Source organism: Ruditapes philippinarum, unplaced genomic scaffold, assembly GCF_026571515.1.
Source record: "Ruditapes philippinarum isolate M1 unplaced genomic scaffold, ASM2657151v2 ctg44_1_1_1_1, whole genome shotgun sequence".
In the NCBI taxonomy this organism is placed as follows: Eukaryota; Metazoa; Mollusca; class Bivalvia; order Venerida; family Veneridae; genus Ruditapes; species Ruditapes philippinarum.
In genome coordinates this window covers 140,741-158,900 of record NW_026858399.1, presented here as the reverse complement: position 1 = coordinate 158,900, position 18,160 = coordinate 140,741, and the positions used below count along the sequence as shown (strand labels likewise).

At 34.9% G+C, this 18,160-nt stretch overlaps 1 protein-coding gene across 1 annotated transcript in view; it reads left to right on the top strand.

The window, feature by feature from the left end:
* The window catches only part of LOC132753071 (uncharacterized), a gene marked incomplete at its 3' end in the record, with an annotated part of 221,807 nt that overhangs the window by 65,025 nt on the left and 138,622 nt on the right, over positions 1–18,160 (top strand). The window contains 2 exon segments of the mRNA XM_060743482.1: positions 1,947–2,054; positions 5,536–5,607. Coding sequence (XP_060599465.1) covers positions 1,947–2,054; positions 5,536–5,607 — 180 coding nt within the window.

The following is an 18,160-nucleotide window of genomic DNA, read 5'->3' as shown; positions in this document are numbered from 1 at the left end:
TTTTTACTATAATTTCTTTAGTTTTAAAGATACTATACTACCTCAACTTCAAATACATATTACTTATCATAAACCAGATCTTATGTGACAAGGTTCACAACTCTTGATGCAATATTTTCAGATTTATCACCCTTTGAACTTAGAATTTTCTTTAAGAAATATTATAACTTCTTTACTTTTTAAGGTTTCTTCTTCAAACTTCAAATATAAATTTCTTATCATTACACACATGTTGTGTGATAAGATCCATAACTCTAGTGTGACAATTTCCATAATTATTCCCCCTTGAACTTGAAATTTATGTTAACAACTATAACTTCTTGTCATTAGAAGAAGAAATATATTTATATCATTATTATATTTATTATCATTATTGCCTCCGAAGGGAGGCATATTAAAATCGCTCCGTCCATCTGTCTGTCTGTCTGTCCGTCTGTGTCTGTCTTTGCGTCCCCACTTCATTCTTGTCCAGACTGTAAATTAATCATACATTGAAAGATTTTGAATAAGCTTGTCACAAATGTCAACCACATCAAGACGATGTGTTGCATCCAAGAACCACGTCCCTACCCCATAGGTCAAGGTCGCACTTACATCTGAAGTTTCACATTATCACAAATGGAGTTAATAGGTTCACACATTTGTGTCCGGACTGTAACTTTGTCATGCATCAAATGATTTTAAAATAACTAGGTATAAATGTCAACCACATCGAGACGATGTGTCGCGTCCAAGAATTAGGTCCCTACTTCAAAGGTCAAGATCACACTAACATTTTAAGTTTCACATTATCACAATTAGAATTAATAGGTACACACAATTGTGTCCGGATTGTAACTTTGTCATGCATGGAAGGATCTTAGAATAACTTGGCATAAATGTCTACCACATAGAGACGATGTGTCGTGTCTCATAATTAGGTCCCTACCTCAAAGGTCAAGGTCACACTAACATTTTGAAGTTTCATTTTATGATTATCACAATAAGAGTTTATAGGTACACACATTTGTGTCCGGATTGTAACTTTGTCATGCATGGAAGGATTTTAAAATAACTTGGCATAAATGTCTACCACATCAAGACAATGTGTCACATCCAATAATCACGTCCCTACCTCAAAGGTCAAGGTCACACTACCATTTTGAAGTTCACTTTATCACAATTAGTTTATAGGTTCACACATTCGTGTCCGGACTGTAACTTTGTCATGCATTTAAGGATTTTAAAATAACTAGGCATAAATGTCTACCACATCAAGAAGACATGTCGCGACTAAGACCCATGTCCCTACCTTCAAGGTTAAGGTCACACTTATAGTTTGAAGGTACTCTTTCTCTCGAACTGGAAGAGACACATTCATGTCTGGACTGTAACTTTGTCATGCATGGAAAGATTTTAAAATAATTTGGCGCAAATGTCTACCACATCAAGACAATGTGTCGCGGCTAAGGCTCATGTCCGTCCGTCCATGTGTCCCCACTTACACAACAATCATGTCCAGACTGTTACTTTGTCATGCATTGAGGGATTTTGAAATAACTTGTCTATCAAATGTCTATCTCATAACAACATTCTGTATCATCCAGGAACCACATCCCTTCTTCAAAATGGCCACCAGAGCTAAAAATAGAAAAATCCTGTCCAACTACTCATTGGATTTCAACCAAACTTTACAGGAGTGATCTGCCATGAGTACCATCCTTAGTTGTGCACATCACTGTGTTAACATTATCTTTCACTGCTTTCACACAAATAACAGTCTGTCCTCTGGTGAGAACTTTGGTGCCATTGGCCCACTTGTTTACTTTTACTTCTCCAGATACATGTAATATGCATATCAAGGTATTTTGTTTTAGAAATAACACATTGATTTTATAGCTCTTTTTATATCAGAATTTTTACTAACTATACATGGTGAAATAAAAACAAACAAATATTGTTTGCAGGACTTGCTGGAGATCTGCGGAGGTGACAGAACCCCAGGTTTGGTATGGCCTTACCTGAAAACAGCATACCTCAGTTTTAATACATTGAAGGAGCTTGATGTATCTTTAGTAAGTTTATAAGATATGAATATCTTTCTACCTCAACAGTAGGGGCTGAGATTTTCAACTTAGGTAAACTTAACCATTTTACCTTTTGTGATACACAAATGACAGCCTATCCCCAGGTGAGCGCTTTTGGGGCATAAGCTTCCCTTGTTTTCAGTCCCTTACCTGTTTTACCGCAGGGGACGTTAGGTTAACCCTCCGCAGTCTGTCCATCCATACAAACAAAGAGGTACTTGTGTGACTAGGAGAACAATAGGTAATGGTTTTTTTCTTTCATTCTATTTATTCCGATTTTAGCTCACCTGAGCACAATGCTAAGGGTGAGCTGTTGTGATCACTCTGCATCAGTTGTGTGTCCTTCAAATAATGGTGTCAAACTCTTTAAACAACAACTCCTCCTATACCAATAGGCCAATATTGTTAAAACTATAAAGGAATGTAACTTGCATGAATCTCTATAAGAATTGTTCAAAGAATTCCATTCCATGCTAAATTCTAGTTGCCATGGCAACCAAAAGAAAAATCTTAAAAAAACTTCTTGTAAAAAACCGAAAGAGCTAGAGCTTAGATATTTGGCATGAAACATCCTCTGGTGGATGTCTACCATAACTGTTTATATTATGAAGAGAGATTACAATGAAATAATTATGTCTCTCAAAAGTATTGGCCAGAATCTTGTCCGGCTTTCACATGTGTAACTACTGGAGGGATTTCAATGAAACTTCACAGTGATCAGTACCATCCCTAGTTGTTCATATCTCAGGTACATTCTGCTCCGCTGTAAAAAATAGCATATGGCAATGTGCATATGGCCGGAACACTCTGCTTCACTGCACAAAATTTGGCTGCCAGACCTATAAATAGAAAAATCTTGTCTGGCTTTCACAGGTCAAACTGCTGGTGGGATTTCAATGAAACTTCACAGGAGTGATAAGTACCATCCCTAGATGTGCATGACCCGCATGTTGTGCTTCATTGAAAAAAATGGCCACCAGAGGTATAAATTAAAAAATCTTGTCTGACTTCCACAGGTCAAACTGCTGGTGGGCTTTCTCAGACCTGTTTACTTTGTTTCTATTCACTTTTGCTAAATAGTATACCTTCTACAGATAAGGGTACTATTGGCTATTTATCTTACATCTTTATCATTAATGCAATTATCATACAACAAACCTGTCAACTGTCTGCATAAATGACTCCGCCTTAATTTTCCTAGCGCACAGTTTGTCACGTACCCATGTCAGCAAAGTCTTTTGAAGTCTTGATAAGACTGCTTTTTAATTTTGATTAACACTTGTAGCACACTAAATGATCTCAAGTGCCTGTCAATCACTTGTGTCCAGGATCAGTGAAAAGATGTCTCTGATCTTGTCAACAACTCCTGATTCTGCTCTATAGTTGCTAATCATTATCATACATAATTCATATTTGTAAGAAAACCATTGTATGGAAACAATTTTACTTCTTCAAAGGTTTGCATAGTTATTTTAGACATACATGCCATAATTTTTGGACACTTTTCATTTGGAGGTGGAGCATTGATCAGCAAACGTATTTTTTATGCCACCGCAGCATCTGCCATGCGATGGCATATAGCGATTCACCTGTTTGTGTGTGTTTGTATGTATGTGTGTTCTATAGATTATATAGTGAACTTAAAAATCTTCTTGTGAAAAATCACTAGTCCAATTTCAACCAAACTTGGCAGGATTGATCCTTGGGTGAAGGGCTTCCAAAGTTGTTCATAAAATTTCATTCCATTGAGAAATCTGGTTGCCATGGCAACCAAAAGGAATTATAAGAATGAATTTAAAAAATCTTCTTGTAAAGACCCAAAAGGCCTAGAGCTTTGATATTTTGCGTAAGGCATTGTCTGGTAGACCTCTACCAAGATTGTTCAAATTATAGCCCTGGGGTCAAAATCGGCCCCGCCCGGGGGTCATTGATTTTCACTTTACATATAGTAAAAACTTCAAATACCTTCTTGTATGAAGGTACAAGGCTTAGAGGTTTGATATTTGGTATGTGATATCATCTATACATACTCTACCAAAGTTGTTCAAATTTTGCCTCTAGTGTCAAAATCAGCCCCGCCCCGGGGGTCATAGGTTTCCTTATATGTATATAGTAAAAATTTTCTTCTCAAAATTGACAAATGCTGGAGGTTAGATATTTTGCATGAAACATTGTGTAAGCAAGATTGTTCAAATTATAGCCCTGGGTTCAAAATTGGCCCCGCACCGGGGGTCTTTGATTTTCACTTTGTACATAAAGTAAAAAATAAAAAAATCTTATTGTCTGAAGGAACAAGGCTTAGAGCTTTGATATTTGTTATATGATGTCATCTATAGGTACTCTACTAAAGTTGTTCAAATTTTGACTCTAGTGTCAAAATTAGCCCAGCCTTGGGGGTCATAGGTTTTGTTAAAACTTAAAAAATCGTCTTCTCTAAATTGACAAAGGCTAGAGGTTAGATATTTTGCATGAAACATTGTGAAGTGAACCTCTAGCAAGACTGTACAAATTACAGCCCTGGGGTCAAAATTGGCCCCACCTCAGGGTCATTGATTTTCACTATGTACATATAGTAAAAAAATAAAAATCTTCTTTAGAGCTTTGATATTTGGTATATAATATCATCTATGGGTCCTCTACTAAAGTTGTTTTAATTATGCCCCTAGTGTTAAAATTGCCCTGCCCCAGAGGCGATAGTATTCCCTATATGTATAAAGTAAAAACTTGAAAAATCTTCTTTTCTGAATAGACAAAGGCTAGAGGTTAAATATTTGGCATGAGACTTTGCGAAGTGAACCTCTACCAAGATTGTTCAAATTATAGCCCTGGGGTTAAAATTGGCTCCGCCCAGGGGTCATTGATTTTCATTATGTACATATAGTAAAAAAAAATCAAAAAATCTTTTTGTCTGAAGGTACAAGGCATAGAGCTTTGATGTTTGCTATATAATATCATCTATAGGTCCTCTACTAAAGGTGTTCAAATTTTTCCCCTGGTGTCAAAATTGGCCCTGCCCGGGGGCCATTGATTCTCATTATGTACACATAGTAAAAACAGAAAATAAAACAAATGTTTTCTGAATTGGAGAAAGCTACAGCTTAGATATTTGACTTGAAATGTTGTTTGGTGGACCTGTATCAAGATTGTTTTGAATTAAACCCTTGGGTCAAAATTTTGTGTCTTACTGTGTTGTCCTTTGATGTAGTCAGGAAATTTAGGCTGTGTGAAATATAACCTTCACCACCAAATTCACTAGACTCAAATGCATTGATATATTCCTACTCTAATTGGATTAACAATAGATTTAACCACTAATCTGATAATAAGAATTAGATAGGTCAGGGATCTATGCATTATGACAATCTTCAATTGTATAGAAACAAAAAAAATATGTTCCTACACTACTATTTAGTGTTGTATTAATGCGGTGGCATAGCATTTTTCTCAAATGCAATCTTGTATTTTTCAGAGTTTTATTCCTTTTGTTGAAGTTTTAGATTTGAGTCACAACAGTATAGCTAAAACTGAGGAATGTCTACAGGTAATAATTGATATATTTTATTCTCTTATTTACTCTAAATATTTTATATGTAAAAGGAACTCCACTGAGGTACAGAAACATAAAAAATGAATTTATTGCATAGATCAACTTGGGCACTTAAAACAGTAAGACTTACAAATTATGAATAACTAGTAAGTAAGTAAGTAAGTAAGTTAAGTAAGTAAGTAAGTAAGTAAATTTTATTTTATGAGGCTAACACATTCAGTTTCCCGATCTTCCATGCAGGCCTCAGTATATACAAGACAACATAAAATACAATCACAATCAACATTTAGACAACATAAATATGTACATTAAACATCATATCAATACAATAAATAAGTAAACAATTTTTTTTTTCTTCTTACATAGAGGAGTGACATTTTCATAACTTCAGCATGGAAAGTATATGTTTTTGAAACAATTTGTACTAACAATTAGTTAGAAAATTGCCACTGGATATAGGAGGATTGAAATTTCCTCAGGGTATCAGAATTTCTAATATGTATTGGTATGCTGTTCCATACCACAGGACCAGAGTAATTAAATGATTTTCTAAAAAATTCTGTTTTTGGTTTAGGTACAGTTAGTTTTTCATTTTGTATGGATCTTAAGTTAAAGTCATGTTTGTCATTTACTGTTTGGAATTTATTTTTCATATAAATAGGAAAGTATGGTTCATTTATAGATTTATACATGAGGATTGCCTTTTTGTACATAATTCTTTGGTCAAAGGACATCCAATTTAATTCTTTAAATAGAATATTTGATGGGGTATCAAAACTTTTGTCTAAAATAATTCTTGCAGCTTTTTTTTGAAAGTTGACAATTTGTGAAAGTAATTCACTACTGCAGTTTCCCCAAATAGTGCAACAGTAGTCAATATGTGGCAAAATATAAGCATTAAAAAAAGAGTTTTCTGGATTGGAGGTCAAAGTACTGTTTGATTGCATTAGCTATATCCTCATTGAACCAATCAGCTTGATTTTTATGCTTAACTCGTTTTTGTTTGTAGTGAGCATGTATATTGAGAGTTTCCAAAAATAATTGATTAAAAGTGTCTAAAGCGTCATCTGGATCATTAAACATATCAATAAGGGACCATGGTTGTTTTGTCAGATCATCTAGAAATTTATCTGCGTTGAAGTTCTTTAACCCATTACGTTATATACACGCCTTTTAACGCCTTTTTCACCCCCCCCTTTGTATTGTCTCAAATGGTGAAAAAATGCCTTATTTAGGCCCGCAACACTTGTTTTTGTTTGAGAAATGCTGTTAAAAAAAGTGACCTCTTTTTCGGCGCGGCCCCCCAACCAAAAGATACATCAGGGGGTTGCCAGAAGGGGGATGTGGCCCCTTCTGTTTGTGGGGTTTGAAGGGGGGCGGAGTCCCCCTCATCGCCAAGAAAATTTTGGACTTGTGAGAGGCTATAAATGACCCCAGATTGATCATAAGGTAACGTGTAACCAACGCTGAAAAGCATTTGACTCTATCTGAATCCATTGAGAAGTTGCAGCACTTTGAAATCAATTTTGATGGAAAAAATCAACGCAAAAGAGTGATTTTTGGCAATTTTGAGATGTCCCCTCGTTGCCATGGTAACAGAAAATTTAAGCCTGAGCATGTTTTTGCAAGGGCAATTGTCCAGTCAACATTTGTGCCAAGTTTGATTAGTGTTAAAGCAGTTTTTATAGTATTATAGCAATTTGAACTTGTAACGGGAGACTTTTCAATGAAAACAGCCATTTTTCACAAAATGCTCATGAAGTAATGGGTTAAGTACCTGTATTTGATTGTAAAATGAATTGGACCTTTTTTAACATTTTTGATAGTTCGTTTTGTGAAAATTATTGGAAAGTGGTCACTAGGGACAGTAATGTATGATATATTTTGTGATTGATTACTATAGACATGATCAATAATAGTTGATGATATTGATGTAACTCTTATAGGCTGTGTTATAAGTTGTGACAGATTAAATGTATTAATAATATTATTCCATGCTGAGTTATTTGAACCTGTAGTTCCAAAATTATAGTAAAAATCTCCAAAAAGAATTATTTCTTTGTTTTCAACAAATATTTTTTCAAGAATTTCTCCATCAATGTTATCATTCCATGAAGTTAATGACGAAGGTGGCCTATAAATGTAACCTGTCAAAAAAGATTCATTTCAAGCCAAATTGATTCAGTATCTTCAGATTGTAAATCAGATCTTTGTTCACATGGCAATGAATTTTTAACAAACAAAACAAGTCCACCACCATTTGATTTTTTGTAACATCTCAAGAGTTGATAATTGTTTAAAGATATCTCTGAGTCAGCAAAAACATCACTTAGGAAAGTTTCTTGTAGACCTAGTATGTCAATGTCTGGATATTTGTCAACTAAATTTTTGATTTCATCTCTTTTAGGATACAGGTAGTGACTGTTTAAATGAAAAAAGTTAATTCCTTTTTTGTCGATTGTTATTTCACTCAAAGTTTGAAGAGGCAAATCTGTTCTTATATCATATTCCATAGAATTTAGATTTTCAGAAATACAGTCAAGACTGTCATATGTGACTTTCCAAGGGATCTTGAGAAAAAGGTCACATATGACAGGGAGTCTCTTAATACAGTCTCATAGAAAATTAAAATTTAAATTATACCATCTATCTGTCTATATATCATTGTGACTTTACATATATACTGTATAACTGTGTGAAGGAATAATATCTTAACCAATTGCAAATATACATAGATACATGTACTGTAAATAAAATAAGAATCCCTGTAAAGCAAATATAATAGTATGTATATCATATAAAAATTAATTTTATGTTTTGTATTAGTTTAATATTGAATCATTATGGTACAAAATAAACTTGAAATTGATGCATTCAAATCCTTAAAATAAATATCATACTTTTAAAAACATATCCATATTAGTCTGGTATCAACATTTTTCCGTATTATCCATGCAGCCATAGAAAGGTAAAATAAAAAGAAATTCTGCCTTAAAAAATCTTCCGTTGGCACTCCATAATTTTTTAAACACAAGTCTTAATACAGTTTACTCAGTTCATTATGTTCATTACACCTGTGACCTCAATTTGTCAACACACATCGATTGCATCAGACGCTACGGACGCTACGGACACTCCAGACGCTACGTCACTTGACACCTGCATATATACATGTAATCAGAGGTGTGTAGAGTTTGTTTGAAGATTATAATTGGACTTAATTATTTTGTCTCTCTGGGTGTTAAAACAGGTATTACCGTAATAATTCTATTTAGCGCCGGGGCTTTTATTAGAATCATAGACTTTTCGAAAGTTGGGGATGGGCGTTAATTGGAGACGCATCTTCATAAGACAAACTAATTTTCTAAGCAAGGCTCGCCCCTCATAACTATAAGAAGAAATCGAATCCGAATATAGAGCGGATGTTGATTTATAATTGCAGACAACGCTAAAGTCGATTTCGGTATCGTAACGTACCGGCTAAAGTCTGTTCTTTTCCGCACTTCAATACCGTGCATGTAGAGTCCGGTATCCGAGCACGGGAATAAAAAATGAGCCTCACGCATTTTTACTGCAAAAATATTATGATTTTTACCAACGAAATATTTATGTAAGGTTACCAATTAACTCTGTAATCTGGGATGTTCTATACAATTCAAAAAATCAATGGAATATTTCGAGTCCGATCATTATGCATTTTTTACCCGCCAATATAATTGTTAAAAAAAGTAAGAATAGTTCTGACCGATTTTACTGACACAAGCATATATGTTCTTAAAGGGATTGATGCGGGATTTTGATATATAAAGACAATCGTCTATTGTTCAAAATAATTTTAATCAGAACTAATCTCCCATGTTGGGCCCCAATACATTGAACCACGCACGTTGACCTTGCTGACGTAATGAAATAGGCGCGTGAGTTTTGGCATCTCGGAATGGTTACTTTTTATACATGTATATATATCTTATACACAAAACACATTGAATTATGGCAACACCTATGCTTGTGTCTATAAAATCTGTTATTAAGGGATATCACGTTTACAAATATACATGCCCAGTCGGAACTATACTTCAGTGTAATTTGGAACCAGAAAATGAACATAGTGATAGCGCAATTATCGTAAAAAATAATGGATCTCTTGTTGGACATATACCAGAGGGATTATGTCAGCCTCTTACAAAATTATTCAAAGATGGATCAGTGCCGAAATACTTGGAGAACCGCGTTCGTCATCAAAAGGAACTTTTGTAAAAGGTGGTGGCATTGAAATACCGTGTACATATAAACTTTACGGAAAAAAAGACAAGAAAAGGGAAGTTCGTTCCTACGTGAAAACGGAAATAAGGAAACTTGAATTGTAAAGGTAAGCTCAATTGTACTCAAATCGGGGGATGGGCGTTTAAAAGGGGCAGTTAATTTTTCAACTTTGGGCTGAAAAATGGCCGTTTTTTGTCCAAAATATTGGGGGTGGGCGTCTATTAGAGGATGGGCGCTAAATAGAATTATTACGGTATTTATCTGATTAGCGGACAATTAAAAGGTGTGAAAGTCATTTAAATCAGACAAAGCAATGCATTGGGACCAGACAGATGTTGGCATTCCAAAAATTTACACTTTCTCTAGAGAAATTGTTTTCTTGTTGTCCGGAATTGTTGGTATTAATTCCAAGGATTTTTCTAATGCCTGCATTAATTTGCTTTCCCAATATAGCTTAACCTTCTTTATTCAGTTGTACTTCATCATAGTAGAGATTCTGATTTACCTTATCATATTTCATGAATGCGCTAGTATTATCTATATAATCAGTTCAATAAAAACAAAAGCTTTTCTTAAGCTTTCGACGTTTAGTCTTCTTCAGAAAAATTGACGTTTATAAAATAACAAATGACAAATGACGCAACGTCCGTTTAACTATACGCTAAACCGAACGCGGGAATAAAAACTTTGTCAAATAAATACAGAATCTTTCATGAATACAGCAATATACAATTAATTACACATATAATATAATATGGATCTGCACATGTGATACAAAAATTCTCATAATTAATAATAATAAAAAAACCTTGATATGAGAACAAACATACTACATGTATATGTATACCGGCTCAATAATGACAAAGTTATATATTGTACAAAACTTTTGCATTCATACCATTAGGAGATAATGTGTTAAGCTTATGAATCCAGTATGATTCTTGTAATAAGCGTTCCATATCATCGGTGACAATCTCTATAGGCATAAATTTAAAATCCTTAATACAATGATTGGTTTTATTAAAGTGTGTAGCGACATTGGTCGAAAATAACGGATCGGAAAAATTGTTGATATCAAACCTATGGCTATTCATGCGTTTAGACACTTGTTGCTTTGTTTGACCAACATATTGCTCTTTACATTTACCACAAGTGACAAGATATATAACATTTTTCGTAGAACAATCAGTATTGTTATTTACATGATAATTCTTACCAGGAATATTAGTACTACTAAATATATTGCTTTCAATAATGGAGCTGCAATGTGTACATCTACTTCTATTACATTTGGATGAACTTTTCGCATTTTTGTTATTAGACCTAATATTAGAATTAATGAGAATGTCTTTTAGATTTTTAGGTCTTTTAAATGCAACCAAAGGTTTACTTTCATGAAGCTTTTGCACAGAACATTTACTTGAAAGTTTAAGTAAATCCCAATACTTTTTAATTATATTACTAATATTAGGTAAAGTTGGGTTATATTCAACAACAAAGGGAATAACACTGCCATCACTAGTTTTGTTGTTAGTACACAGGGCCTCATCCTGTGTTAGACATGAAACCTTACTTAGTGCATTATCAATAACATTGATAGGATAATTTCTTGCTTTGAAGTATGTACGTAAATTCTGTAAAGAATCGTTGAAAACATTATCGTCAGAAATGATACCGCGATAACGTTTTCCTTGACTGTACGGAATACCATTTTTACAAGACACTGGGTGACAGGAAGAGTATTCTAAATACTGATGATTATCTGTCTCTTTTATATGTATATCAGGGTGTACGGACATAATCCCCTTCGGACAAAATCCCCTTCATGTATTTTTGTATATCCGGACATAATCCCCTTCAAATATGTGTTATGCAGTTGATAATTTACCATAATTTTAATGAAAACTTCTAAACTAAATAAAGGTAACTATTGATACATAATTATAAATAAAAAAACAAAAGTTCATTATTCATCAATTTTTAGGGAGTATAATAATACATTATTCATCAATTTTTATGGAGCATAATAATACATTAGAAACCTATGAAACAAGGGGATTTTGTCCGGGTAGTGAAGGGGATTTTGTCCAGCCTTGCAAAAAAATGAAGGGGATTATGTCCACCCATGAAGGGGATTTTGTCCGAAGGGGATTATGTCTGACATTCGTATATCAGTGTGAATAATATTGTTTTCGTCTAATGAAACGTTTACATCTAAAAATGATATGAGAGATTTAGAAACGTTCGCTGTAAATTTTATAGATGGATGAAAGTTATTCAAACTATCAATGAAAGCATTCAAATCATCAAGGGAATAACTCCATATACAAAATATATCATCAAGAAAACGGAACCATAAACTAGGTTTTAAAGAACGTTGGCTTAAAAAGTCATTTTCAAATTTACCCATAAAAAGCGAAGCGTTAGAGGGTGCCATAGAACTTCCCATTGCTGTTCCCATTTTTAGCTCACCTGTCACAAAGTGACAGGGTGAGCTTTTGTGATCGCTTTTCGTCCGGCGTCCGTCCGTCGTCCGTACGTCGTCCGTCCGTCCGTAAACTTTTACTTTAAATGACATCTCCTCATAAACCACTAAGCCAATTTCATCCAAACTTCACAGGAATGTTCCTTTGGTGGTCACCTTTAAAAATTGTTCAAAGAATTTAATTCCATGCTAAACTCTGGTTGCCATGGCAACCGAAAGAAAAAACTTTAAATATCTTCTTTTAAAAAACCATAAGAGCTAGAGCTTAGATATTTGGCATGAAACATCTTCTAGTGAGTGACTACCAAGTTTGTTCAAATAAAAGCCCTGGGGTCAAAATTGGCCCCGCCCAAGGGGGTCATTGATTTTCCCTATATGCATATAGTAAAAACTTAAAAAATCTTCCTTTAAAGAACCCAAAGAGCTAGAGCTAAGATATTTAGCATGAAACATGTTCTAATGGGTGTCTACCAAGTTTGTTCAAATAAAAGCCCTGGGGTGAAAATTGGCCCCGCCCGGGGTGTCATTGATTTTCCCTATATGCATATAGTAAAAACTTAAAAAATCTTCTTTTAAAGAACTCAAAGAGCTAGAGCTTAGATATTTGGCATGAAACATCTTCTAGTGAGTGTCTACCAAGTTTGTTCAAATAAAAGCCCTGGGGTCAAAATTGGCCCCCCCGGGGGTCATTGATTTTCCCTATATGCATATAGTAAAAACTTAAAAAATCTTCTTTTAAAGAACCCAAAGAGCTAGAGCTAGGATATTTAGCATGAAACATGTTCTAATGGGTGTCTACCAAGTTTGTTCAAATAAAAGCCCTGGGGTGAAAATTGGCCCCGCCCGGGGTGTCATTGATTTTCCCTATATGCATATAGTAAAAACTTAAAAAATCTTCTTTTAAAGAACTCAAAGAGCTAGAGCTTAGATATTTGGCATCAAACATCTTCTAGTGAGTGTCTACCAAGTTTGTTCAAATAAAAGCCCAGGGGTCAAAATTGGCCCCCCCGGGGGTCATTGATTTTCCCTATATGCATATAGTAAAAACTTAAAAAATCTTCTTTTAAAGAACCCAAAGAGCTAGAGCTAAGATATTTAGCATTAAACATGTTCTAATGTGTGTTTACCAAGTTTGTTCAAATAAAAGCCCTGGGGTCAAAATTGGCCCCGCCCCGGGGGGTCATTGATTTTCCCTATATGCATATAGTAAAAACTTAAAAAATCTTCTTTTAAAGAACCCAAAGAGCTAGAGCTAAGATATTTAGCATGAAACATGTTCTAATGGGTGTCTATCAAGTTTGTTCAAATAAAAGCCCTGGGGTGAAAATTGGCCCCGCCCCGGGGGGTCATTGATTTTCCCTATATGCATATAGTTAAAACTTAAAAAATCTTCTTTTAAAGAATTCAAAGAGCTATGGCTAAGATATTGAGCATCAAACATGTTCTAATAGGTGTCTACCAAGTTTGTTCAAATACAAGCCCAGGGGTCAAAATTGGCCCCGCCCCGGGGGTCATTGATTTTCTTTATATGTGTTTAGCAAAAACTTTAAATCTTCTTTGAAAAAACCCAAATAGCTAGAGTTTAGATATTAAGCATGAAACATCTTCTAGTAAGTGTCTACAAAGTTTGTTCAAATAAAAGCCCTGGGGTCAAAACTGGCCCGGCCCCAGGGGTGTCATTGTTTTTAACTATATGTGTATAGTAAAAACTTAAAAAAAATGAGCTAGAGCTTAAATGTTTAGCATGAAACATCTTCTTATGGGTGTCTACCAAGTTTGTGCAAATAAAAGCCCTTGGGTTAAATTGGCTCTGCAACGTTGGGGGGGGGGGGGGTGGGGGTTGGGGGGGGGCCTATATACAGGTGAGCGACCTCAGGGCCATCATGGCCCTCTTGTTTGTATATAATGATCACCGTTGAATTGAAAGTTATTATTTTCTAGGACTAAGGAAAGAAGTTTACATTTTTCATTACATGAAAGTTTTTTGGGGGGGGTTTCTCTCTAAAAAATGTCTGCAAGATTCTACTCCGTCTGTATGGGGAATGTTCGTATATAGAGATGTAACATCTAACGTAACAAGGTAATGTTCTCCTGACCCAAGAGAGGTGGTTTTTAGTTTGGCAATGAAATCAGAAGTGTCCCGGATATACGAAGGTAGATTATGTGTTAATGGCTTTAAAATGGAATCTAGGTACTTAGAAATATTTTCTGTTCTTGATTTACAACCGGAAACGATCGGACATCCAGGATAACCTAAAGGGTACAATTCACTATACTGCTTATGAATTTTAGGAAGGATATAAAAGCCGGGTGTACGTACATCTACCGGAAAAATGTCAAATTCATCTAAAATATTCACGTTAACCTTACCTAATTCATCAATACATTTTAAAATATTGCTATGAATTGAAGATGACGGATCATGATCGAGTTTAGTATAATACTGGGGATTATTAAGTTGTCTATTCACCTCTGCAATATAATCTTCTTTGTTCATTATCACTATAGTACTTGATTTATCAGCCTTTTTAGCTCACCTGAGCAATGCTCAGCGTGAGCTATTGTGATCGCCCTGTGTCCGTCGTGCGTCGTCGTGCGTCGTCAACTTTTAACATAAACAACATCTCCTCTGAAACCAATGACTGCACATCAACCAAACTTTACAGAAATGATCCTTGGGTGGTCCCCTTTCAAAGTTGTTCAAATGGTTCCGGTCTGTTGCATATGTAGGTCACAGGGCCAGAAAAGGATTTCAAAAAACACAAAATTAAAAAATCTTCTTGTCTGAAAGTACATGGGCCAGAGCTTTGATTTTTGGTATATGGTATCATCTATGGGTCCTCTACCAAAGTTGTTCAAATTTTGTCCCTAGTGTCAAAATTGGCCCCGCCCCGGGGGGGTCATAGGTTTTTCCTTATATGTCTATAGGTAAATCTAAAAAAATCTTCTTCTCTGATTTGGCAAAGGCTACAGATTAGATATTTGGCATGAAACATTGTGTAGTAGACCTCTATCAAGATTGTTCAAATAATGGCCCTAGGGTCAAAATTGGCCCCGCCCTGGGGGGTCATTGATTTTCATTACATACATATAGTGAAAACTTGAAAAATCTTCTGGTCTGAAACTAAATGGCCTAGAGCTTTGATTTTTGGTATATGGTATCATCTATGGGTCCTCTACCAAAGTTGTTCAAATTTTGTCCCTAGTGTCAAAATTGGCCCCGCCCCGGGGGGGTCATATGTTTTTCCTTATATGTATGTAGTAAAATCTAAATAAATCTTCTTCTCTGATTTGGCAAAGGCTACAGATTAGATATTTGGCATGAAACATTGTGTAGTAGACCTCTATCAAGATTGTTCAAATAATGGCTCTAGGGTCAAAATTGGCCCCGCCCCGGGGGGTCATTGATTTTCATTACATACATATAGTGAAAACTTGAAAAATCTTCTGGTCTGAAAGTAAATGGCCTAGAGCTTTGAATTTATTTGGTCTATGGTATCATCTGAAGGTCCAATACCAAAATTTTGTCCCTAGTGTCAAAATTGGCCCCGCCCCGGGGGGGTCATAGGTTTTTCTAATATGTATATAGTAAAACATAAAAAAATCTTCTTCTCTGAATTGGCAAAGGCTACAGGTAAGATATTTGGCATGAAACATTGTGTGGTAGACCTCTACCAAGATTGTTCAAATAATGGCCCTTGGGTCAAAATTGGCCCCGCCCTCGGGGGGGTCATTGATTTTCATTATATACATATAGTGAAAACTTGAAAAATCTTCTGGTCTGAAAGTAAATGGCCTAGAGCTTTGATATTTGGTCTATGGTATCATCTATAGGTCCAAAACCAAAGTTGTTCAAATTTTGTTCCTAGAATTAAAATCAGCCTCGCCCTGGGGGTCATGGATTTTCCCTATATGTATATAGTAAAAACTTAAAAAATCTTCTTTTAAAGAACCCAAAGAGCTAGAGCTAAGATATTTAGCATGAAACATCTTCTAATGGGTGTCTACCAAGTTTGTTCAAATAAAAGCCCTGGGGTCAAAATTGGCCCCGCCCCAGGGGGTCATTGATTTTCCCTATATGCATATAGTAAAAACTTAAAAAATTTTCTTTTAAAGAATGCAAAGAGCTAGAGCTAAGATATTTAGCATGAAACATCTACCATGTTCGTTCAAATAAGAGCCCTGTGGTCAAAATTGGCCCCGCCCCAGGGGGGTCATTCATTAGCTCGACTTTTTTTTTTTTAGATATATACATATTATATATATACATACATATATATATATATATACATATTATATATATATATGTATATATATATATATGTATAACATAAACAACATCTCCTCTGAATGCAATCCTCCTTCAAAATGCAATATATATATATAATATATATAAATATATATATACATATATATATACATACATACATACATACATACATACATACATACATATATATATATACATACATAAATATAAGATATATATATATGTATACTTACATTAAAAATCTTCTTTTAAAAAACCCAATAAGCTAGACCTTAGATGTTTAGCATGAAACATCTTCTAATGGGTGTCAACCAAGTTTGTTCAAATAAAAGTCCTGGGGTTTAAACTGGCCCGGCTCCGGGGGCCTATATACAGGTGAGCGACTTTGGGCCATCATGGCCCTCTTGTTTATCACTATACTTTCATCGCTGGATAAACTCTTCAATGATTCGAGTTCCGGTTTTGAAATATTCGTATAATTCCTCCGTTTTGGTTCAGCCTTAAGGATCTCTTGATTCACAGCTTCTATGTAAAAATCCAAATACGTATCTCTCCCGGCAGGTGGCGTGAAAGTAGATTGTTTCTTATTGAAAAAAGGTTCTTGTTTATATTCATTTTCAGTAGATTCATTATTTTCACTTTCGAAAAACTCTTTAAGTCTAAGGCGTCTAGTAAATTTGAACGAATTTTCAGCTAACTTAATTTTGTCATGACTTCGCGATTTAGGACAAAATGATAAGCCTTTACTTAATAGTAAATAATCAGTTTCCGTAAGTTTTCTCGATGATATGTTTAATACTGTTTCTTTACCTTTCGAAATTTGTTGTTTCCTTCTCTTCTGTTTTTTCCATTTGTTTCTGTTCGTTGCTCGGATAAAACGTCTGTTCTTTTTACCAAATCTTGCACTATTTTCATTAGATTTTGTACAGTTTGTTGGAGATCTTGGCTGCATACCCCCTGTTTTGTGGCCTCTGCATATGTTTTTCTTGTGCCTGGGGGCTTGAAGTTTTTTGAATTTTCTACATTTAAATCCTTAGAGTTTCTGCTTACTGGGTTTTGAACTTGGTCTTTCTGTCTTTCATTCTGGTGGGTAGGAATATCTATCTTATTGTTTACTATGTTCGTCTTCTGATAAGTGTCGGTGTTCGAGGAATAACTTTTCGTTTTTTTATTTCCGTTTTGTTTCACTTTAGTGTTTGGTGCCCTCGCCTTAGCAGTAGACCTTTTCATCATAGATTGGCGCTCTGTTATCGTAGAGCCACTTAAGGGATCTTCATTAGGTTGCATACCGCTGGCCGTTGAATAAAAAATATTGGTGTCTTTCCGATCAATTAAACCTTTTAATTTTTTACTGTGTTTAACAGCTAAAATATCTTTTTTCTGTTCAGTAGTTACGGAAATGGTCCTTTCTATTTCAAAAAGATCTTCCTCAGAAATCGCTGTTTTCACAATTTGTCGTTCCTCCTCAATTTCCTTACCATACTTTTTAACTTGTCGTCTCTGCTCATCTTTTATACGCTCCATAATTT